The 23905-nt window shown below is 41.1% G+C and overlaps 1 protein-coding gene across 1 annotated transcript in view; it reads right to left on the reverse strand.

The window, feature by feature from the left end:
* Positions 1-2378: 2378 nt before the first annotated feature.
* The window catches only part of KLB (klotho beta), a 37052-nt gene continuing 15525 nt past the window's right edge, over positions 2379-23905 (reverse strand). The window contains 5 exon segments of the mRNA XM_058722806.1: positions 2379-3380; positions 3616-6167; positions 8703-9846; positions 15402-15670; positions 18133-18643. Of these exon segments, the coding sequence (XP_058578789.1) occupies positions 5803-6167; positions 8703-9846; positions 15402-15670; positions 18133-18643 (2289 nt within the window). The 3' untranslated portion in view covers positions 2379-3380; positions 3616-5802.

Consider the following 23905-nt stretch of genomic DNA (forward strand, 5'->3'; position numbering starts at 1 on the left):
GTTAAATCCATCAGAAAAGTGTAGACTCTGCCTTCAAAGTAAGGTATGTTCAAGGACTTTAAGAGGGGCACCTGGCTGAGTTGGTAGAACATGCAACTCTTGATCTTGGGGTTGTGATTTTGAGCCTCATGCTGGGTATACAGATTACTTAAAATGTTTAAAGAGACGTTAAGAAAAGGTAACCATTTGGAATGTATGGGTCTTACTGAGATCTTTATTTTATTAAATGTTTTGCTTATTTTTGAGAGCGCGAGCAGGGGAGGCGCAGAGGGGAGACATAGAATTCTAAGCAGGCTGTGGCCTCTGAGCTGTCCACAGCCCGACACAGCTTGAATTCAAAAGTGTGACGACATGACGTGAGCCGAAGTCAGACACTCAACCGACTGAGCCATCTCGGCGCTGTACTGAGATCTTGATTTTATTTTATTTTTGAGAGAATGGGAGTGGGGGAGGGACAGAGAGAGGGAGGCACAGAATCCGAAGCAGGCTCCAGGCTCTGAGCTGTCAGCACAGAGCCCGATTCGGAGCTCCAACTCTAGCTGTGAAATCATGACCTGAGCTGAAGTTGACCGCGCAACAACTAAGCCACCCAGGAGCCCTGAGATCTTGATTTTATTTATTTATTTATTTATTTAAAAAAATTTTTTTTTTCAACGTTTTTATTTTTGGGACAGAGAGAGACAGCATGAACGGGGGAGGGGCAGAGAGAGAGGGAGACACAGAATCGGAAACAGGCTCCAGGCTCCGAGCCCTCAGACCAGAGCCTGACGCGGGGCTCGAACTCACGGACCGCGAGATCGTGACCTGGCTGAAGTCGGACGCTTAACCGACTGCGCCACCCAGGCGCCCCAAGATCTTGATTTTAAATGAGCCAACTGGATTTTTTATTTTAAGTTAATCTTTAGTTTGGTGCTAAGTTGTTAAGAAATGTAAGTGAAATGTTAAACTGTAGTTTGCTTTGAAATACTTAAAGTGGGGTTGGGGAGAGCATTGGATGAGATTCGAAGTGAAACAGAATGCCTATAAATTGATACTTGTCAAAACTGAACAATGGGGATTCATTGTGTTTACTTACATAAAGTTTGAAATTTTTTATAATGTAGAGAATAAAAAGCCCTGTACATTTTTGGGGAGGTTAGTATAATAGTCTTAACTGGTGAGCTTTGCTCCTCTCATCTTTTCAGCAGTAATCAGAATCCTTTTTTCAAGTTCAACTTCCTCTTAACCTGATACACTGGCTGAACTGACCTTCCTGTTTCTCAGTACCACTGCCTTAAAACTTTCAAGTTGTCTTTCCCCCTGGAAGTTCTTTCCCTTTGGAGTGACAACTTAGCCTTCAAGACTATAGTCAAAATGTTTCCAGGGCACCTGGGTGGCTCAGTTGGTTAAGAGTCCGACCTTCGCTCAGGTCATGATCTCATGGTTTGTGATTTAGAGCCCCATGTTGGGTTCTGTGCTGACAGCTCAGAACCTGGAGCCTTCTTCGGGTTCTTTGCCTCTCTGTCTCTCTCTCTCTCTCTCTCTGCCTTCCCCAGCTCACAGTCTCTCTTTGAAAAATAAACATTAAAAATTTTTTTTTATAATCCAGTGTTTTCAGTGAAGCCTGCCTTGATAACCTGTTGTGCTCACTCCTCATCTCCATCTTATACGTACCTCTGCTTCACTTGTTTTTGTTCATAGCATTTATTATGGATTGTACACTTTTTTTTCCTGTTAGAATGTAACCTTTGTGAAGATGGATCTTTTCTCCCTGGGATATTCCAAGCACCTGGAATAATAATGCCTGGCAGATTGCTATTTGCTAAGTACATGGTATCTAGGTTGCCAGGGAGATTAAAGTTACAGACACAGTAATCCAAACGGGATTGGAAAGCAATGTTTTGGAAGGTACTGAGGATCTTAAAACTTACTTTGAAGTTTGAGGAAGAAGTTTCCAAATGGCTGTATTTTAGAGGGATAGAGGTGTTTATATTGAGAGTGTCTGTGTATAGGCAGTGGTAGCCGCAATGGGAGTAAGTGTAATTTCTCACAAAATGAAGTGAATTGATAGGGGTGAGACCAGGGGAACAATTGGAGGCTGGTTGTAGCTAAGAAGTGATTTTCACTTAGTAAGTTGTTTTGTTGGTAAAGGAAAGTCTAGTTCTCTCCCCAGGAAGGCTTCCTTGTCTTCTGTGCCTACAGTAGATAAAAGGACTTGTGTGTTACTTTCCCAACTTTGAGGATTAGGTGCCCACATTTTATAAGGAGAAAACAAAACTCTGAGGAAGGTTCACCAGTATGCACACAGCTTGGGAGGATGGGCAGGGGCAGTGTTAGGCAGAACCCAATTATACACCAGACCCATTCATAATCTATAGTTCTTAAAATTGATCAGGCTGTTAGCATAAACTGTTTATTTGAAATAAATTACATTGAGAATTAAACAATTAGTCAAAATGTACTGACCACCTTTTTACAGAGGATCTTTTTTATTTTTAAAAATTTACATCCAAATTAGCATATAGTGCAACAATGATTTCAGGAGTAGATTCCTTAATGCCCCTTACCCATTTAGCCCATCCCCCTTCCCACAACCCTTCCAGTAACCCTCAGTTTTCCATATTTATGAGTCTCTTCTGTTTTTCCCCCTCCCTGTTTTTATATTATTTTTGCTTCCCTTTCCTTATGTTCATCTGTTTTGTCTCGTAAAGTCCTCATATGAGTGAAGTCATGATTTTTGTGTTTCTCTGACTAATTTCACTTAGCATGATACCCTCCAGTTCCATCCATGTAGTTGCAAATGGCAAGATTTCATTCTTTTTGATTGCCGAGTAATCCTCCATTGTATATATATATACGCCACATCTTCTTTATCCATTCGTCCATTGATGGACATTTGGGCTCTTTCCATACTTTGGCTATTATCGATAGTGCTGCTATAAACATGGGGGTGCATGTGTCCCTTTGAAACAGCACATCTGTATCCCGTGGATAAATGCCTAGTAGTGCAATTGCTGGATCATAGGGTAGTTCTATTTTTAGTTTTTTGAGGAACCTCCATACTTTTCCAGAGTGGCTGCGCCAGCTTGCATTGCCACCAACAAAGCAAAAGAGATCTACAGAGGATCTTTAAATATGGTTATGTTGTAATATTTTCCAGATAAACCAGACTTGAGAGACAGTTTGTCACATTGAATACACAAACTACTAGCACGCACAAAATTTAGCACAAGTTTAGATTTTAAGATGATTCCCCCTGCCCCCCAGCAAGTCTCAGGCTTAAATTCTGAAGATCTTGTCAAAAGCTACCAGCAGTTTCAAATGATAACTTGACAATTCTTAAATATTTGAGTCTGGGATAAATCTGAAAAGTATAATTGGTCATGATTTAGATTAAATACCTATCGGGGCGCCTGGGTGGCGCAGTCGGTTAAGCGTCCGACTTCAGCCAGGTCACGATCTCGCGGTCCGTGAGTTCGAGCCCCGCGTCAGGCTCTGGGCTGATGGCTCGGAGCCTGGAGCCTGTTTCCGATTCTGTGTCTCCCTCTCTCTCTGCCCCTCCCCCGTTCATGCTCTGTCTCTCTCTGTCCCAAAAATAAATAAAAAACGTTGAAAAAAAAAAAATGATTTAAATACCTATCTAAGGATTCTTATATGATTGTGGCTTAAAAACTTGTAAGATGATTCCTAGGTGTTAGGACTGCTGTAAGCATTGGTTTAAGGACTTGACTGGGGCTGGGGGGGGCAGGGGTTGGTGGTTATGTATGGCAAGGCAACAAATATGCAGAAGGACACAAGTTTTAAGGTGTAAATGTAAAGACCTGAAGTAGTGAAGATTATAAATACAAGGTATCTTTTTAATGTTTATTTTGAGAGAGGGCCCAAGCAAGATGGGAGAGGCGAGAATCCCAAGCAGGCTCCCCACTGAGAGCACAGAGCCTGACTCTCATGAACCCTAAGATCGATAGAGCCAAATAGTTTTCAAGGTACTTTTGGATCAAAGAGCACAAAGTAGACCCCAGGAAAGGAAAACCTAAATTTAATTCTTAAATCTTTGTTGTTCCTAATACTGAATGTGCATTTTTTTCAAGATGTTGGATGTTAAGAGAGGTTTAAAAGTTGGTAAGTTGTTCAACTGATAATTAGAATATTCACTGGAACTGTGGGGTCAGTGAAGCCATGTGGCACAAAGGGGAGGGGGAACCAGCCAAGTGATTCTTTTAAATGACATTCTTTACACATAGTGAACATTAGAACAACCAGTTGTAATTGTGGATAGCCTTAGGTCCACTTACTTTTCAAAGAAGAAATTAAAAAAATTATTTGAAAACAAAAAGCATAATCTAAAAATTCCCAAAGGTGGAAGAGTGGGTGCAGAGGGATCAAGAAAAATAAAAAATTTTACTGTTTGAATTTGGCCAGCCGAAAAGCAAATTTATTTCCCATCAATCACTTGTGCATTTATTTGACCAATTGTGTTCTCTCATTACAGTTATCTTTGAAACACTGCTATTTTCAATTAGAACCTCTGTTCAATATAAAATTTGGCTTCTGACATAGGTGGACCTGGAAAACAATCACAATTGCCTTAACTTAGGGTGATTTCCTACCAAGCGTTTTTGAACAAAAAAAACTCCGCTTTGACTCAGGTTCCTGGAGAGCGGGGGACAGTGATTAGCTACTATGTGTAATGGGGTGGTGATTGAAATGAATGGGTTTACATTTCGAGTTTAGCATACACAACAAGTCTTAAGCATGGAGTTTTAAGAAAGTCAAACTCCTGGTTCAGATTTAAGTTACTTAATCCCAGCTTCAAAAGGTACAATGAAAAGTTTTAACTCCTTCAGACCATCAACATGTACACAAAAAGCACAGTTGCAAGGTGCAAGGTCAAAATACACCTGCATTCTACATCTGAGAGGTCCCTGTATTCACATGGTATCAGAACAGTGGAGCTCAGGAGAGAACCCAGTCTTACAGACTAATAGGGTCCTCTGATGACTTGATAATAAAACTTGACATCTTTTTAGAATGTTTAGCTTTCCCAAGTATGTAAGATCTCGTTTGTTGCATCACAAAAATCAAGTGAGGAAAATGCTGTCAATTTGTCTAAAGGAGTTTGCAGTGTTGTGAGGTTGAGCAGGCCGGTGAGTCTAGCTGTCCTTTATCTTAGTCCTGTGACCTTTCCATGAGATGAGTTATGGAAGTTATTTGTTTTTTAAAACTTGGATCTTGTGCAAGGAGAGACCACAAAATCCTATATTTTATAAATGATAACTTATATTGAAAACTAGGATCAGTGGGCTTAACAGTCTATGCTGTAGCTGATGATAAATGAACACTAATCCTATTGTGTGTTTTCTAAAGGGGAAAAGCACCTCCTTAGAAGTGACAGAATAATCACTGACTATCCAGTGTTAAGAGTTTTAAATTTTCTGTTGTGGAGTCTAACCAAAGTTGCACTTTTTTCAATATAATTTGTTAAATGTAGCTATTGGTATTTAGAGAAGAATGATAGAAAACAGCTCATCAAACTTAATGAAGCAGTGTATCAGATAATCCTAGCTTACTGTCTGGGTAAAGCCTTTACCTTCAGATCCAAGAACTGAATTCACTGATGTCCACACCTTAAGGGAAAATTCATTTGAACCACACAACAGAGACCTTGATTGTCATCACTTGGTTAACACTAGTATTTCAAATTGTCTTTCTACAATATAGGTAATTCTTCTGTAAGTTACCAGTATATGGAACCGGAGTGAATTTTTTAAACTTTCTTTCATACAGAAATAGGATCAGTTTCACTTAGACCTGTCTGTGTCCTTACTTTAGTGGTATGTGCTGTAGGTTCTTTGCTTTCCAAATTTTTTTTCTCTTCCGCTTATGAAAAATAGTAATTGATAAAAGTAGAACCAGGGTGGAGAAGAAGCAACAACCAAAGAATATCAGTGGTTTCTTTTGCACAAGAAATAAGCAGACAATGCACTCTGTGTTTCTTGGAGTCTGACTGCATCTAGGACTAGTGATGTCAGAAGGGAAGCCACTGTTGCTGATCAGTTTGTTGTAAAGCTGAACTGAGGATTTAGCTTTGAATTCAGATGTGAAGAATCCAAATCTGGGTTTAGATTTTTCTTCAGTCAGTTTGAATGCATAATAGCCTTTGATTTTGACTTTATCAATCAGTTGTGCTGAAAAATATCAGAAATGAACATTAATCACATGGACTATAAGAATTTAGTTTCCATTGAAATAAAGTCATACCTATAAAAAAGTAGTGATTGTCCTTAAAGGGTTTTTTGACATTCTTTCATGATTGGTAAAAGTGAAAATATGTGTAATTTTAAAAATATGTGTAATTAAGTTTTTAAACATTTGAAGTAAAACTTTGATCCATAATATAAAAACTGGGAGCAGAGCACAGAAGTGCATTTATGAATTGGAGCCATGAAGGTGGAAAAGGACTTACACTGTTCAGTTGATCATAAGCACAAAAGTCTTACCTATTTGGCTGGTTTCAGGTCTCCAATATGTCCTTGGTGCGGCCCAATAACCATACTTGGTTTCCCCTAGTCACTTGCTTGGCTGTTTAACACCTCTCCCTCCTCAAACATAGCACCTCTGTCCTTGCTTTGAAGGGATAACTATCTTCCTTCCTATTTTACTGAAAAACATACAGGAGAATTCTTCAAACTCCCACAATCCTATCTATCCACCTACTACCATACTGCTGTTGCTGTGGATGTCCTGTCCATGCTCCTGGAAGAGGCTGACTCTTATACACTGTTTATTCTCTGATTTACTCAAGGACCTCTCTCCATCTGTTCTCCTCTCACATTTCCCCTCACTATTGGTTCATTTCCATATAAACATGCTATAACTTTTAGTATCTTATGCAAAAATATCCTTGATTGCACACCCTCTAGTGAAAAGCACTGGCTCCTACTCACCCTACTCATTGGTTTCTCATCTCTCTGACGTCTGAATATTGAAGTGTCCCAGGGCTCAGTCCTCTACGCTTGCTCCCTTAGTGATACCATCCAGCCTTACTGTTTCTAAATCCCATTCTTGGTCTTAACTCCCAAGTTTGTATCTCAGCCCCAGACCTGAACCTGAGACTCCAGTTAGCCTATGTAACATCTCTAATTGATTGATTAATAGATGTCTCAAACTTTAACCTGTGCAACACCAAACAACTCTCCAAAAACCTGTTGTCAGTCTCCCTGACCTGGTAAATGGCCGCTCACGCTTTAGTTGCTCAAACCAAAACAGATTTCATTCTTCACTCTTCTAACAACTCTCCATCCAAGCCTGATGACTTTACCTTCCAAATCAGTCCAGAAGCTAGCCACTTCTCACTATCTCTACTCTATAACCTAATCCAACCCCCCATTATTTCTTACTTAGACTCCAACCCTCCCTGATTCTGTTGTTGCTCCTTTATAGTGTATTCACTGTAAAAAAGAGTAGCCAGAGTGTTTTTTAAAGACTGTGAGTTAGATCATGTTCCCCTGCTGTTTAAAACCTTAAATAGCCTGTCTCTCACAGTAAGAGCTGCGTTCTTAACGATGGTTTACTAATGCCTCTTCTACTTCCTTGACCTCATCTTTGATTGCTTTACTCCCTTACTCATTCTTCAACCTTCCTGAACCTCAAACAGGCCAGGCATGCTCCCACATTGGGATTTTTGCATTTGCTGTTCTCTCACCTGGAACACTTCACAGATAACTGCACAGGTTTGCTGCCTTGTTCCTCCAGGTCTTTGAAGACTTCCCTAACTACGCTTTAGAATTGTAACCACTCCTAAACCCCACTCCTGGGCACCCTCTTCCCTCTTCCCTGCTGTGTTTTCTCATAGAACTTTTTGCTTCTGACACTCTGTATCTTACCTGCTGATTCTCATCCCACAAAAATACAGCCTTCATGAGGACAGTAGTCTTTATTTTGGTGAGTGCTGATATGGTGCCTAGAACAGTTTCTGCCCATATTCGGTGCTCAGTAAACCTATTTCTGGGATGTTTTTGCTGCTTCAACAAATCTATTATGAATATTTAAAATTAATATTTAAAAATGATAGTAGCAAATGCTGGAAAGAGTAGGAGATAAAGACTCTCAAACACTGCTGTTTGGTCCTATCAAAATAGATAAAATTGAGGAAAATTTTTTACAGTATTAAAAAAATAGCTTACTAGGGGAGGGGGGATAGAAAATGCCTTTATAACATTTGACCCAATAATTCCATAGTGGGCAGTCCTTAGGGAGATAATTAGGAATGAAGACACAGGTTTGTATTCAAAGATACCTACTTTTTAGTATTAAAAAAAAAGAAGAAGAAAAACCCACAGGGCTGCCTGGGTGGCTGTCTGATCCAGAGCATCAGACTCTGGATTTCTGCTGAGGTGGTGATCTCAGGGTGGTGGCAAGCTTGAGCATGGAGTCTGCTTAAGATTCTCTCTCTGTTCCTCTGGAGTCCCGCATGTGGGGCTCGAACTCACCAAAGTGAGATCATGACCTGAGCCAAAGTCAGACGTATAACCAACTGAGGCACCCAGGCGCCCCTATGGGTTGTCATTGTTTTTGATTTTTAAAAAAATGCTTTTCTATCCTTGCCAAACTTTCCCTAATGAGCTGGCATTGTCATTAATGCGCCTTCTCCCCTCATTTTTTGGTTCACATTAGCTGGTAATGTCCTATTTCACTGTATCTGATATGGCCCCTCACCTCACCTTTCAAAGCCTCCTGAATGTACTTCTCTAAGTAGTATTTTCGGAGTTCATCATTCTCCAGAGACTGGTCATCGATGCCATTGGCCGTGATGTAAACATCCACGTCTCCATAGTTCTTCTGGATCCACCTCAGCACCTTGCGCTCCCCCCAGGGCAGGACAGCCAGGCGGCTGGGCGAGCTCAGGCAGGTGATGTCCTGCAGAAACTGGACGTCCCTGTCCGCGTCGTAGCGGCTGCCGTTCTGGCGCGCGTGCATCACGAACCAGGTGGTGAAGTGGTTCAGCGCATAGAAGTCCGCGGCGCCCTTGACCAGCCTCCTCTCCTCCTCCGTGAACCGAGGCAACGCGGAGCGCGAGAGCCCCTGCCTGTTCTTGAAGGCGATGTACTCCCTCATGGCCAGCGGGTAGTCCCCGGTCTTGAAGAGGGGTTCTGCGAACCAGGCGATTTCGAACTGCAGGAAGCGCTCGGCAGCCTGCCAGTGCGAGTCGGCGTAGGGGTTGGCGGGCTCCGCCCAATCCGAGTGCAGAGACAGCGACACGGCCCCGTGCTGCGCAGACCTGTACCGCCGGTCGTAGAGGTGCCAGACCAGGGCGTGGGCAATCAGCAGGTTGTGGGCTGCCCGGTAGGTGTCGTTACTAGTGTGGCTGTAGATGTCACTCAGCCTGTTGGGCTCGTTGATGGTGATCCAGAGCCTCACCAGGTCCCCCAGCTCCTGGAAGCACAGTCCGGCGTAGTCCTGGAAGGCCTGGACTGTGGATGGGTTCAGCCATCCCCCGCTGTGCAGCAGGGGTGTGGGGAGACCCAGGTGGGCGTGAGTCGGATAGTACAACGTGACCATTGGGGAGATGTTGAGCTTCAGCCCCTCACTGACCACGCACCTGTAGTACCTCAGAGCTTGTCGGTTAACCACGGACAGGTTGCCAGCGGGAAGGATTGAGGGCCAGTCCAGAGCAAACCTGTAGTGAGTGACCTTCATTCTTGCCAACATCTCGAGTTGTCTTTTGATGCTGACAAAATCTGTGCATTGGGCTGGCCGTGTTTTCAGCCTCACCCCTTCCACACGGTGCAACAGTCTGTTGCCTGTCACATTCCACACATACAGGTGAGGGTCGCTGAACTGTGGGGAGGAAGCCACTGCCTTGGGCTGTGAAAACAAGCACATCGAAGTAAGGCACACCCTGGCAGATAGGCTCTTAGCATACATCGTTTAAGAGGAAGAAGGGGGGGGGGGTCTTCTTCTGCCTCTCACTGACAACAAAGAACATAAACGAAGCATGTAGCCTCTTCATAACGATCTGAATGTTCTTCTAGTTCTCCTGGTGATGTCATAGAAGAGGCCTGGATGGATCATCCTCTCTTCTAGCTCTTGAAATCTCCCAGGGAGACCAGAAAACAGGGAAAGAAACACACCCAGGGCTTGGCTTGGATAACAAGTTGCTTTTCAGAAAATACTGAGAAACTCCTTTTTTTGTCCTAAAAACTCAAGTTATACAGTGGGGTCTCTCATGATTCTGTTCAAATGCATTGGGAAATTTGGGTTGGTACCTTCAGTTAAAAGGAATCATGAAAGATGGACCTTCCAAACCCTGCCATAAGTTGACGGCAAAGTTAAAATTCCAGTCGTAGAGGATTTCACTGAGTTCGGCACTTGGGAGTCAACGGTGGCTGGTTAACCCAGCCATAGTTCCTACAAGAGGCTAGTGGGATGGCATAGGGAATGGCCCTTGCATTTACTGAATGCAATTTTCTAGCACCTTATATTTGAAAAGTCCAGGTGATATCACATATGCATCATTATGTTGTCCCTACCCATGTGTCTATGAGAACACGGCATTTATTCATCCAACAGGAGAATACTGAACACCCTCTTAATGCAAGATACTTGGATTATGACTGGGGAAAACAGGAAAATATCCCCCAGAAACTCCCAAATTGACTCTTGGATCTGGTGTGTCATACCCTGCCCCTCCACCAAGGAGATAGTCCTGGACGCCTGTCCTCATTCTCCCTCTTTGAAACTTGGGCTTGGCAACTCTGGATAGTGACAGAGCAATGTCACCCACCCCACAGATGTGCCGTAATGAGCCAATGACTCTGGCAAAGCACTCTGTCAACTCTAAAGCAATCTATAAACCTAAGGTAGTCATGACTTGGGTTTAGTTTTCCATGGTTGCAATAATTGCCTGCTAGGCCCTTGAGTATAAATTAAAAATAAAAATGCTTAAGAAAAACATCTCCAAATTCAGAATTAATAGGAAAAATAAAAGTTCTTCATTTGTGTTAAAATACCTTTTCTTCCTTTAGCTGAGTTTAAATGCACCCAGAAAAAAAATGATAACCTTTGGTAAATATTTTCCCTCTAATTGTTTTCTTGTGTGTCATCCTTCATAGTCTAATTACAAAACCATAACACTGCCCACTTACCATCTGTCAACCAGTTATCTAGAACATTAAACTGAGAGAACATTGACCATGTGAGCATGAAGTTAAATGTGTATATAATTATTTGAGTACAATCCTTCTAGCTTAGATTGACAGTCTCAGTGTTTTGAAACCTCAGAGCATCAATATTGAAAAGGTGTTTACAAAGAGCAATCTTGCTGTGAAATAAGGCAAGAGCCAATGAGAATGTGTCTTTTAAAAATCTCCAAAAAGCATTAGTTTTAGCAAGTGGGTGTGATTAATCTGCTAAGAGATCTCATTAGAGATGGTGAACCCTGATTTCAACCCTAGCTCCCAAGAGCTTGTTTCTAAAATTCTGTTCTCCACTAAAAGGATACTGGGCTCCTTGGAGAATGGCTTCTTCCAGTCTGGGGTAGGAAAAGAATGAGGTGATGCTGGTACATCTAATGCCAGAAAAATAAGGATGTGCTTAAAAACTGAAAGGGAAATGTCAAAAAGACACAGGAGCGGTTTGAAGGAGTCCTATTGGCTACTTTGAGTGAGATAATTTGAGCATCAAAATGAGTAATGAAACAATGGCAGTAATGAATTATAATGCACTGAAGTTAAGAGGACTACCCAATATATGTTGAAGGAATAATATAATTAAAAATTTGCCATTTTGCAATCTACAAGGTAATAATTCAGGTGAAGTTTATGAATCAATATTAAGACCATTAGTGACATATTGTTAGGAAGCAGGATATGTATACAGTCTCAAAGTGTCATCAGCAGATTACTTTCTAATTACAAATGGAAAAGTTACCTTTCAATTAAGAGATCTGGCAAATGCTACCTTAATCAAGAAATCTGGTAACTGCTACTTCCACACATTAACATCTTTCATAATGAGACAATGACATCATGTGCTTCCTGATGTGATATATATTGAACCTCATCTACATAGTATCATTCCAGAAGTTTATTGAATCCAACAAAGAAACAATCAAAGAAAACCAGAACATGAGACATTCTACAATCAATTGGTCTGGACTCTTCAAAACTGCCAATACCATGAACTTGGGGGAATTATTCTGAATTAAAGGAGGCTAAAGATGAATGACATCCTTGTTTGTATTCTTGATCCAAAAACATTTTTTAAACCAAAAAGGACATTTTTGGAAGATTTAGGATAATTTGAATATGGAATGTGATGATATTGAATCAATATTAAATCTTATAGGTATGATAATATAATAATATAGGAGAATGTTCTTATTTTTAGGAGACACATTTGAATAGATATATTTTGGGGTGAATTGTAATGACATCTGAAACTTTTCACTTTGTTTATCAAACATAAACACTTTATAAAGCATAAAGCAAATGTGGCAAAATCTTAACAATTGGTCAATTTCGATGAAGGGAATATGGGTGTTTATTGTACTAGTTTGAAATATTTCAGAACAAAATGTTGGTGGAGGGGGTGCCTGGGTAGCTCAGTCAGTTGAGCATCCAACTCGGTTTCAGCTCATGTCATGGTCTCATGGTTCATGGGCTCTGGGCTGACAGTGCAGATCCTGCTTGGGATTCTCTCTCTGCCCCTCCCCATGCCCCTATGCATGCTTTCTCTTTCTCTCTCTCTCAAAATAAAGAAACTTAAAAAAATATGTTGGAGGAGAAAAGAATGCTGAGAGGCAGGGGGAAAGTAAGATAGGGATATTTGTAGGTAGGCCTACTAATATTTTTAAAATGTTACTTTCATTTTGTCAGTCTTTGTATAGAGGACATTTAGGGTTTTTTTTTTTTTTTGGCATCTATTCATAATCCTCTGGCTGATTTTTCAAAAAGCACCCTAATTTTCCTTGGCAAACAATTTATCCTCATTCTTAGTCCAAGTTCAAGGAAGATCGATGTCTACCAGGCTCCAGGGGTAAGCATGAAACCCAGACATGGTTGATCCCAGAATTGCTTTCCCCTGACCTAAGTGACTCACTTTCGCTCCTAGGAGTAGGAGTAGGGTCCCCAGATGGGGTAGACATTCACAGTGTCAATCACAGGGGTATAGGTGGGTCTTCAGATGAAACAGAAACTTACAGGTTGAGTCATGTGCAGGCAGGAACTCTTGTCTCTTGGGATCTTTCTTTGCGGGTGTGGAATTATAGAAAATATAAACCCATTTGAAATTGTAGGGAAAAGATGGCGTGCCTTTGCCATGTGTAGGAAATAGGAACTGGGTAAGTAGTTGGCTCCATAGGGGACACAAGTGGAAGATAAGTCAGTCCTGTATTTAAGTTACTCTATATCTTTCCCCCCCTTTATTATCTCTGAGCATTTACTAAGTCATGTTTAAGTATCAACAGGGGTTGATATTCATGACCTGTGGACTTTGTTCACTCATGGTTTGAGCCATTTTGTCTGGTCCCATCCCTTGTACATCTTGTTGTCTTTCCATATGCTTCTAGAATACAGGCCATAGTGTGGTATTGTGAGATCTTATATCGTGGTGTCATGAAACAGATCTTTGTAACCTGAATGAGTTACATAACCTCCCTAAGCCCCAGTTTCCTTGCTTGTAAAATGAGAGTTTTTAAGATTTAATAGAGAGAACGTGCATACATACAACAGCTACATGCTTGGCACATAATAAGTGTTTAAAAAATAGTTGCTATTATTTTGAAAAGAGCACTGCAAATATGGGTGCTTGAGAGTTGCCTGTTATAGTTCTGCCTATTTGTGTTACCTTGGGCAAGTCACTTAGGTCTCAGTTATGAACTGATGGGTCTCACTTTCTTAATCCGTAAAATGAAGGATTTGGAATAGGTCTCTAAGGTCTCATCTCGCTCTAAAAGTTGACCTTGCATTGAGCACTGGCCATGTACCTGACACTGCCCTAGTAAGGCACACAGCAGGCAGCAAAGCCTCAAACATCTCCACCCTTGTGTGGAGAAAGCTTGCATTCCAGTAGGGGGAAGACGTGGTAAATAAGAAAAATGTATAGGGGCTCAGTCAGTTAAGCATCTGACTCTTAATTTCCGATCACGTCATGATCTCATGGTTCATGGGATCGAGCCCCTCATTAGGCTCTGTGCTGACAGCCTGGAGCTTGCTTGGGATTCTCTCATCCTCTCTCTCTGCCCTCCCGCTTCTTGTGCATGCTCTCTCTCAAAAAAAATAAACTAGGGGCTCCTGGTGGCTCAGTCGGTTAAGCGTCTGACTTCAGCTTGGGTCATGATCTCACGGTTTGTGAGTTCAAGCCCCGCATCTGGCTCTGTGCTGACAGCTCAGAGCCTAGAACCTGCTTTGGGTTCTCTGTTTCCCTCTTCCTACCCTCCCTCCCTTGCTCACTCTCTCTCTCTTTCTCTCTCAAAAATAAACATAAATAAACTAAAAAAATTTTAAAAATTAGAAAAATGCATAAAGTAGTTGCTAGGGGGTGGGATAAATGGAGAGATACTGGTCAAAGGACACAAACTTCCAGTGATAATATTAACAAGTTCTGAGGATCTGATGTACAGCATAGTGATTGTAGCTAATGATACTATATTATATATACTTTAAAGTTGCTTAGAGAATAGATCTTAAATGTTCTCCCCACAAAAAGAAATGGGAATTTTGTTATGGTAGCATTTTGCAATATATAAATGTATCAAATCAACATGTTGTACACCTTACACTTACACAATGTTGTATGTCAATTGTATCTCAATAAAGCTAGGGGTAAAAATAAAAATGTGTAAAGTACATAGTGGTATGTTAGTGATGAATAGGATTCACAGAAGAAAAAGAAGGGGAATTGAGGAGATAGTGACTTTTTGGAGTGGAGCAAAGCCTTATTGAGAAGGTGGCATTTAAGCAAATAATCTGATGAAGGTGAAGAATGAGACATGAGAGGCTCCACTGGGATACAGAGACCTCATAAGGCAAATTATTCAAATCTATCAGATAACAGGAACCACTTGAATAAAGAGCCACTAATAATTTGCTTTTGGCAAACAAAATCTATAAAAAGCTTTTTCTTATAACTTTGACACTACTGACCAATGCCTCCTTCAAAAGCAACTGTAAATTCCCTCTAGACTGTATACTCCTTGAGGGCAGCCTTTTCATCTCCATCACCAAGGAGAAGTTCTGGCACATGAGAGGCTCTCAGTAAGCATCAATTCTCCTCATTTTCCTTCCTCTTTCCGCAACTCCCCTCCATCACCTCCAAGTAATCATATCTGATATTGTCTGATAGTTGTCACTGAGTAAATGAAATAAAATACTGTGTACTGTTTGCACCAGTTCATAGTTAATTTGTAAGTAGCCGCTTACCTTAAGGACAGATTCAGTGACACCCCAGGAAAAGTCGCAGGGAAACTGACCCTGCACATCTGACGTAGACTCTTTTAAGGTAAAACCATTTTCTTGTACTATCTGTTTATAGTAATGTGCCGAAGACTTGGGCCTTCTTTCTTTTTGTTTACTATTAAAATCCACATAAAATAATCCTCGGCGAGTGGTGTAAGCATCCTGCCATTCGAAGCCATCCAGGAGAGACCAGGCAGTGTAGCCAAACACTCGTATTTCATCAAACCTTATTGCTGCACAGAGAAAGAAAAGCAGAGATGTTCACTCTGGTTCACGGTTATGATTCACTAACAGTATGCTGGGGGACATGTTGCCAGGAGCATATTGTGAAACCAACTTTTCCCCCTAATTTAAAGGCTCATTATAGAAAATAGAAAATTTGTGTTTATACTGGAAAAGTGGCAGTTATTTTCATCCAGAATGGTCCTCCCCCTACCCACAAGAAGTGAAAGATACAGTGAAATAATCAAATTTAAAATATTCCTGAGACTTAGTATGCAAATCTGTGTCAGAAGGCATAGAAATTTCCAGAACCCTTTGGGACCAATGCAGATGTCTGCTTGTGACCAAGAGTTTCGCATTTCAAGCTTGGGTTGGTTCCCATTTGTGGAGAAACTATCTCCTAAGTAGCTACCCTTTAAGGACTGAAAAATCAGCTTTGAGAATAAACATAAGTGAATGAGCATCTAAGGAAGAAAACAAGTACAGTGGTGTAAGAGAAGGACTGACCAGCCAAGGGGCAGGAGGTGCAAGGGTGCTCTGGGGCAAGTTTGTTGACCTCAGTTTCCTCATTTGTTAAAAAAGATGGGAAAAGATGATCTCTCAGGACGTTTCTAGCTTTAAAAACTCTGATTCAGGAGCATCTGGCTGGCTCAGTCAGTGGAGTGTGCGACTCTGGATCTTGGGGTTGTTGAGTTCAAGCCCCACGGTGGGTGTAGAGATTACTCAAACATAAAACCCTTAAAAATTAAAAAAAAAAAATAAAAGAAACTGATTCAATAACTTCTAGGAATTGGGCAAAAATGAAATATGGAAATCAACAGCAGCAATAAAAGCAACAAATGCCCAAGTCAATCATGAAATTTTTTTTTCCTAAGAGCCCTCATTTCTGCATTGTTGGGTTTTTGTCACTGATGTTCTTTTCCTAAAAGGTGGAAAATCCATGCCAAGAGATTCTAGTGAGATAAATATATTTCGGTAGGCCCTGGTGCTAGTCCCTTTGGTGTTGTACAGTCCTCAGGGGAAATGGAATCGTAACATGTAGGGAATGTATAGCCCTTCTGCCCGACCATAGGTATTTGGCTCAGGCCCTGTAGGCAGAGTCCTGTGTTCTGGCGGTCCCCATATGCACATTCCTGTGACTGGGCATGGCTCTGTTCCATGCTGCTCCTTCCCACAGGTTGGGGAAACAAGGTCTTGCTCTCCCAGAGGACCCTCCCTGAAGACTCTCTTGCAGAACCTGGGATTTTCCTCTGGGCTTGTGACTTCTTGTTTGTTTGTTTGTTTGTTTGTTTATTAACTCTATCCCCAACGTGGCACTGGAACTTATGACCCTGAGATCCAGAGTCACACACTCTACTGAGCCAACCAGGCACCCTTAGGCTTATGACTTCTAAAGAGAGCTACAGACTTTTAGAAAGATCCACTAAGAATTTCTTTTTTTTTTTTTTTTTAATGTTTATTTATTTTTGAGAGAGAAAACAGAGAGCGACTGGGAGAGAGGCAGAGAGACAGAGACACAGAATCTGAAGCAGGCTCCAGGCTCTGAACTGTCAATACAGAGCCCGATGTGGGGCTTGAAGCCACGAGCTGTGACATCATGACCTGAGCTGAAGTCGGATGCTTGACTGACTGAGCCACCCAGGCGCCCCAAGAATTTCTTTGTATTTGGGTGAAATGGAGCCCAATTTTGAAGGGGACAAACCCACCATAATTTGAGCTTATCTTCTGCTCCATTATTTCAATAGTCACCTGTAGATGTCACTACTTGAGTAGTGGAAAAGGTATGAGGGGTCACTAGGGGTCAGAGAACTATCTAGGAGCCATAGAAATTACTCAGCTTTGCCATTCATGGCTCATTCTTTGTCTCCAGGCCTTTTTACTATTTAGTCATGTAATAGAATAAAAACAGCACAGTTTCAAGAAAAGCTTTCAACATCTTAAACCAAGTTACTACTGTCAAAAAACTTTGGGATGTATCTCTTATAGTATGCCTTCTTTTTTTTTTTTTTAATTTTTTTTCAACATTTTTAATTTATTTTTGGGACAGAGAGAGACAGAGCATGAACGGGGGAGGGGCAGAGAGAGAGGGAGACACAGAATCGGAAACAGGCTCCAGGCTCCGAGCCATCAGCCCAGAGCCTGACGCGGGGCTCGAACTCACGGAGCGCGAGATCGTGACCTGGCTGAAGTCGGACGCTTAACCGACTGCGCCACCCAGGCGCCCCTAGCATGCCTTCTTTTACAAAGAATGATACAGCACCTTGTTACCAATTTAGGATGTATCTATAGTCTAAAACTATTTTGTTCTCAAAATTTTATTAAAAAAGGACATGAGAGTAACATTTAAAAATTCTATCAACATTAGACAATGGGGAAGCCCAACAACAATAATCATATGTTGGAAGATGACTTTAAGTATCCTGTAAGGATTAGTATTCAAAAGTTTTAAAAATTGAGCTAATGTACAACCAACCTTGAAGAACCTGGTTGAGGAAATTCTTCATCATGTAGATGGCTGTGGTATCTTCTGTTTTCACATGACTGTCTGTGAACCAGCCATTCTCAGCAATCAAGATTCGGGGGTTGCCATATTCCAGTTTAATCCAGTTCAGCACTTCTCTTAAATTGAGTGACACATTTTGTCCCATTTTAGCCATGGTGTTCTGGGGCTTGAAATTGTTGGGTCCAAAGGAAAAGGCAAAGAAGTCAGCTGTGCCCCTCACTTCACTCTTCTCTGCTTCAGAGAAAAGGGGTAGAATGGAGAGCAGCAGCTTTTTCATCACCTCTGGGTAGTCTCCATCCCCATGGATAGGATTGGCAAACCATCCGAGCACTGAAACCATGGATTGTTGACACTTGAGTATATCCATCATGTCTTCTGATCTGTTTGGTTCAATCCAATGGGATCCCAACGTGATTGACAACCAACCTTTCTGATGTGGTCGGAAATTTACGTTGTAGTTATGCCAAACTTTAGAATGAGCCTAATAAGAAGAAAATATTATTAATTTTTATTGTCCTTACTCACAAGGATTGTAACTTGGCTGGTAGAAGGTCTTTTCATTGACAAATTAGTGCAGCACAGGGTGATGTAGGGGAAAGCTGTCAGGAAACCCTGATGATCTCAAAGTCTATTCTCTGCTTCTCCTGTGCTTCCAACCTACAGCCTCTCCTATAGGATTACCAAGGGCAGGCAGAGAGCTCTGGTCCAAGCTCCATCGTTCTCCTCCTCTCCCTGACTCCTTTCGTGGGCCCTCTTGGGGCTGGGTGCACGTGAGATATTATGTGGATTGTAGGGTTTCTTCCTCTACATAAAAAGACAAAGACAAGTGATCTTTCATCGTTCTACAAGATCTCCTTTTAGCCCTAACTTATAAGTCCAAGATAATGCACTCTCAAAATTCTGTAAATGGATAATAATAGAGCCCATCTCCTAGGTTTGTTGTTGGGATTGAATGAAATAATATATGTAAAGGACTTTAGAAGAGTGCCTGGCACAGAGTAACCCCTACATAAGCCATTATTATAATTACTATTATTTTTATAACATTATTATTAATATAACAGTTTTATTTCATAACTATTCTTTTATAAAATATTATTAATATAACATAACAGTTATTATTATTACTGTTACTGTTAAAGAGTGATAGGTACTATACAAAACAGGAAACCAGTGGAAAGAATGTGGGCTTTGGGCTCAGCCATCTTGGGCTTGAAGTTTAGGTACTTACTGTGTGGCTTTATATAATTCACTTAAGCTTTCTGAAATCTCTTAGTATCCTCACCTGCAAAATGAAGTTAATAACAATACTAATACTAATAATACCCTTTGTAAAGCTGTTAGATGTTGTGCTGATGTATATATTAAATATGTAGCATTGAATAGAGCATCTGGGAGGTACAGCCCAGAGATGCATGTTGTTACTATTGTTTCTCCCACAGTTTACATTTCCAGTTGAGCTTTCTTATAACAGAGCCTCATGATAGGTTTCCAGGCTGGGTTTTGTTTTGTTTGTTTTTTTTTTTTTAATTTTTTTTTTTAACGTTTTTTATTTATTTTTGTGACAGAGAGAGACAGAGCATGAACGGGGGAGGGGCAGAGAGAGGGAGACACAGAATCGGAAACAGGCTCCAGGCTCCGAGCCATCAGCCCAGAGCCTGACGCGGGGCTCGAACTCACGGACCGCGAGATCGTGACCTGGCTGAAGTCGGACGCTTAACCGACTGCGCCACCCAGGCGCCCCTTGTTTTGTTTTTTTTTTAAGTTTATTTATTCATTTTGAGAGTCGGGAGGTGGTGGAGGGGCAGAGAGAGAGAGGGGGAGAGAATCCCAAGCAGGCTCCATGCAGTCAGCCAAGAGCCCAATGCAGGGCTCGAACTCACAAACTGTGAGATCATGACCTGATCAGAAATTAAGAGTCAGATGCTCAACTGACTGAGGCACCCAGGTGCTCCTCCACTTGTTTAATAGGTACTTACTTAGCAATTACTTAATGCCTGGATTGTCCCCCCCGGAGAGGCTGAAATGTATGGCACAGGAATGTGCCCTCAGGAGCCAATAATATTATTGGGAAAATAAGATTGAATTTATGAAAATTAAAAATAGAACTACCCTACGACACAGCAATTGCACTACTAGGTATTTATCCAAGGGATACAGGTGTGCTGTTTCAAAGGGACACATGCACCCCCCATGTTTATAGCAGCACTATCAACAATAGCCAAAGTATGGAAAGAGCCCAAATGTCCATCGATGGATGAATGGATAAGGAAGATGTGGTATATATACAATGGATTATTATTCGGCAATCAAAAAGAATGAAATCTTGCCATTTGCAACAAAGTGGATGGAACTAGAGTGTGTTATGCTAAGCGAAAGGAGTCAGAGAAAGACAAATATATGACTTCATTCATATGAGGTCTTTAAGACACAGAACAGATGAATATAAGGGAAGGGTAGCAAAAATAATATAAAGACAGGGAGGGGGACAAAACATAAGAGACTCTTAAATATGGAGAACAGACAGAGGATTCCTGGGGGGGGGGGTAGTGGGAGGGGGGATGGGCTAAATGGGTAAAGGGCATTAAGGAATCTACCCCTGAAATCATTGTTGCACTATATGCTAACTTGGATGTAAATTTAAAAAATAAAATAAAATAAATAAATAAATAAATAAAATTTTTAAAAATACTGAATTTATGAAAGAAAACATGTAAAATGGCATAAAATAGGTCATTAAGTGGAAAAGTAATTAGAAGCTTGGTAAAGAGTCATGAGCTATATCAGCAGGAGCAAATGTCAAGGACTACAGTTAAGGACTCCAGGCCAGTTAATGCTCAAGGGCCACTTCGTGTCCTGGCTAGACTTAGAATTGTCTGTTATCTGTGTGACAGCCACCTCTTCCCGGGGCAATTGATTTGCTTGCTTTCTGATGTCTCTTCCCAGATGTCTCAATTTCTCCTCTGTTTGGGTGTTTCTAAAACAAGTGCACAAAACCTTACTATTTTTAACCCACAATATCTGCTTTCCATTTTATTCCTTAGCTTCTCTTTCACTCATTAGAGGTATTTTATATTGGGTTGAATTATGTGAAATGCCCTTTTAGAAGCCAAAAACAATCAAATATGAGCAATGGTTTGAACTTAATAGATCCTGTGGACACTGAAAATGGTCCATAAATCGTGTTAAGGTGAGGAAAGATAGGTGTTACCCTAAGAGGTAAGGATTCTAGAACTGATGCCTCCTTGCTTTATGCAATAATAGCTAATTTAAATAATTCCTTGAAAGATTTTCTGAAGGAGTATTTGCCTTGAAGTATTACCTCCATTCTACCTGTCCTTGATCAGTTTTCACTGGAAGATCCTGGAATCATTTAGCACCCAGACATTCCCAAGGATACTTAAGAATGCTCTCCTCCTAAAGAAATATTCAGGCTGTGGCCTTCTCCCCTACCTGGAACCTGGAAAGTTCCTGGAAAGAATCACAGGAGAGCCTGGGACAGACTTCACCTGAAGTGGTCTTATTCACTCTTTCTGGGATTTTCTGGGGCTGGAATCACAACAGAAAGACTTGAAAACTGTTTTTTGTTTTTTTCTGATTCGATATGAAAGCAATCATGCATGAGTGGAAAGGAAGCATTCTTTGCTTTATTCTGATCTGTCACTTAATCCCTCGGTATCCTCAGTAGTTTCATTCACAAAAGCCGCAGTGATCATCAGTACATCTCTTCAGGGCTGTTGTGCACCTGTGATGTGTAAAGCCCTGAACATGTAAGATTCCAAGTCATAAACTAACTGCCTTGCAAATATGATGTTATCAGACACTAGAGGAAGAGTGAGATGGAATCAGTATACATTCATTAAAACAGTCCTAATGGGAGCAAAAAAAGGAGAGGGGAATTTCTTTAAGATAGAGATGTTCTATTGCAGATTTCAGTGATTATATGAAAGATGACCTAAGCTGTGATAAAATCTTGGTTGTATCAGCATTTTAATGAGAAATAGAACAGCTTAGAAGACAACAGACACGTACATTGGCAACTCCCTTCCAAGCAAGTTTTCTGGAGATACACACACACACACACACACACACACACACGTATTGTCATGCCCCAAGGTGACCTTCGTATTCCCCAGTGTCTCTTTCACCTTTGCTGCTATTTGCATAGGCTATCAAGGTATCCAGGGTTATCTTTGCTCAGGACTGAAGACAGCCTCTCCATTCTCATGTGGAGAATGTGGGGGAGGTTCTTTGTGTGGTACTTATGGTTATAACTTGATCCTGTTTGGCAAATAACAAGGTAAAAAGTATTGCTCCAACATAGTGAGTTTGACATAAATCTTAATGAAATGGGGATATCCATGCATGTCCTTTGGTCTGGCACTCATAAAGGAGGTCTGTTGGGAAAACCGAAATGGGGTTTAGGAGTGTGGCCTGGCCCTGCAGCCTTGCACAACACTCCTTGTGCGATTTCCCAAGGTTACCCTCTATCTTGTACAAGGCCGTCTACCTTTGGAATGATTGATTTAAGGGAGCTTCAACCTTTGTTCTTCAGATTCAGTGGCTTAAAGGGGAAGTCAGCAGCTTTTTCCTTTTGAGCCAGCTATCAGAGCCTGATGTCACTGAGAGACAGCCAGGGGCCAAATATCTTCTTCTGTTCCCTCCTCTAGTCTAACATAGCAGCTTTCTTTGATGCCCCTAGAAGAGCAGATTCAGATAAGTTCTATGAACGATAGGAAGCAAATAAGATACCGGCACAATTTCAGAAACAAGATGAAGACGGGGTCAGAGATCAGGAAGACATGGCGGGACGCTGGTGGAAGGGAAGGCTGTGGAGGGTACGGGCTGAAGACAGATGAGCAAACGTAGCATATCACCCATGTCTGTATTTCAGGAACCCGCAATCATTTGTCAAAAGCTAAATTTCCAAATATGTGCATGATTTTAGTCACACTTTGGTTGAAATATCTTCATGTGAACTATAAACTTGTTTATTGTTAAAGCTATTTCATAAAGTATTAAGTAAACACTGTTAAAGAAAATTTATTTAAAACCCTACAATCATAGCAAACTGTTTTCATATTTCTGTGATCCCATCCAGCTTTCCCAAATATATTTCCCAGCTAATATCCCTTTGAACACTTTCCATCTTTTTAATCTTCATAACCATTCACCAATTTGATGAAATATGGCTTACTTAGTCATCTCTCTCTTTTGATAGGAATTAGCTTGGTCCCCCCCCCCCTTCCTTTCTTCTTCCCTTCCTTCCTTCCTTCCTTCCTCTCATTTTTTTTTTCCTGTCATAAATAACGTTGCAATAACTAACTTTGGGCATATAGCTTTTAATGTGCTTGATTTATTTCCTTCTATTAATCCCACAAATGGGCTACCTATTTTTAAAATTGTTTTACATATTTCCAAATTACTCTTCACACATTTTGTCCATTGGTGTGAGTATTCTTTGACCATGTCCTTCAAAACATTGCTGTATTTGGGGATACATGGTTATCAAGAGCAACAGGAAACTGCTACTTACCTACATGGTATCATAGGGGAAAGGACCCAGGTTCCGAAAGCAAGAGACCTAGGCTCTAGTACTGGCCCTACTGCTAACTGGCTTTTTCGTCTTGGGTAAATCATTCCCTCCGATAGCCTCAGTTTTCCCTCTCCCTCTGTTATCCTAAGCTAAAAAGAAACACGCTAGACAATTGTAGTGAAGATCGAATGAGGTAAAACATGTGAA

Source organism: Neofelis nebulosa, chromosome 3 (assembly GCF_028018385.1).
Source record: "Neofelis nebulosa isolate mNeoNeb1 chromosome 3, mNeoNeb1.pri, whole genome shotgun sequence".
NCBI lineage: Eukaryota > Metazoa > Chordata > Mammalia > Carnivora > Felidae > Neofelis > Neofelis nebulosa.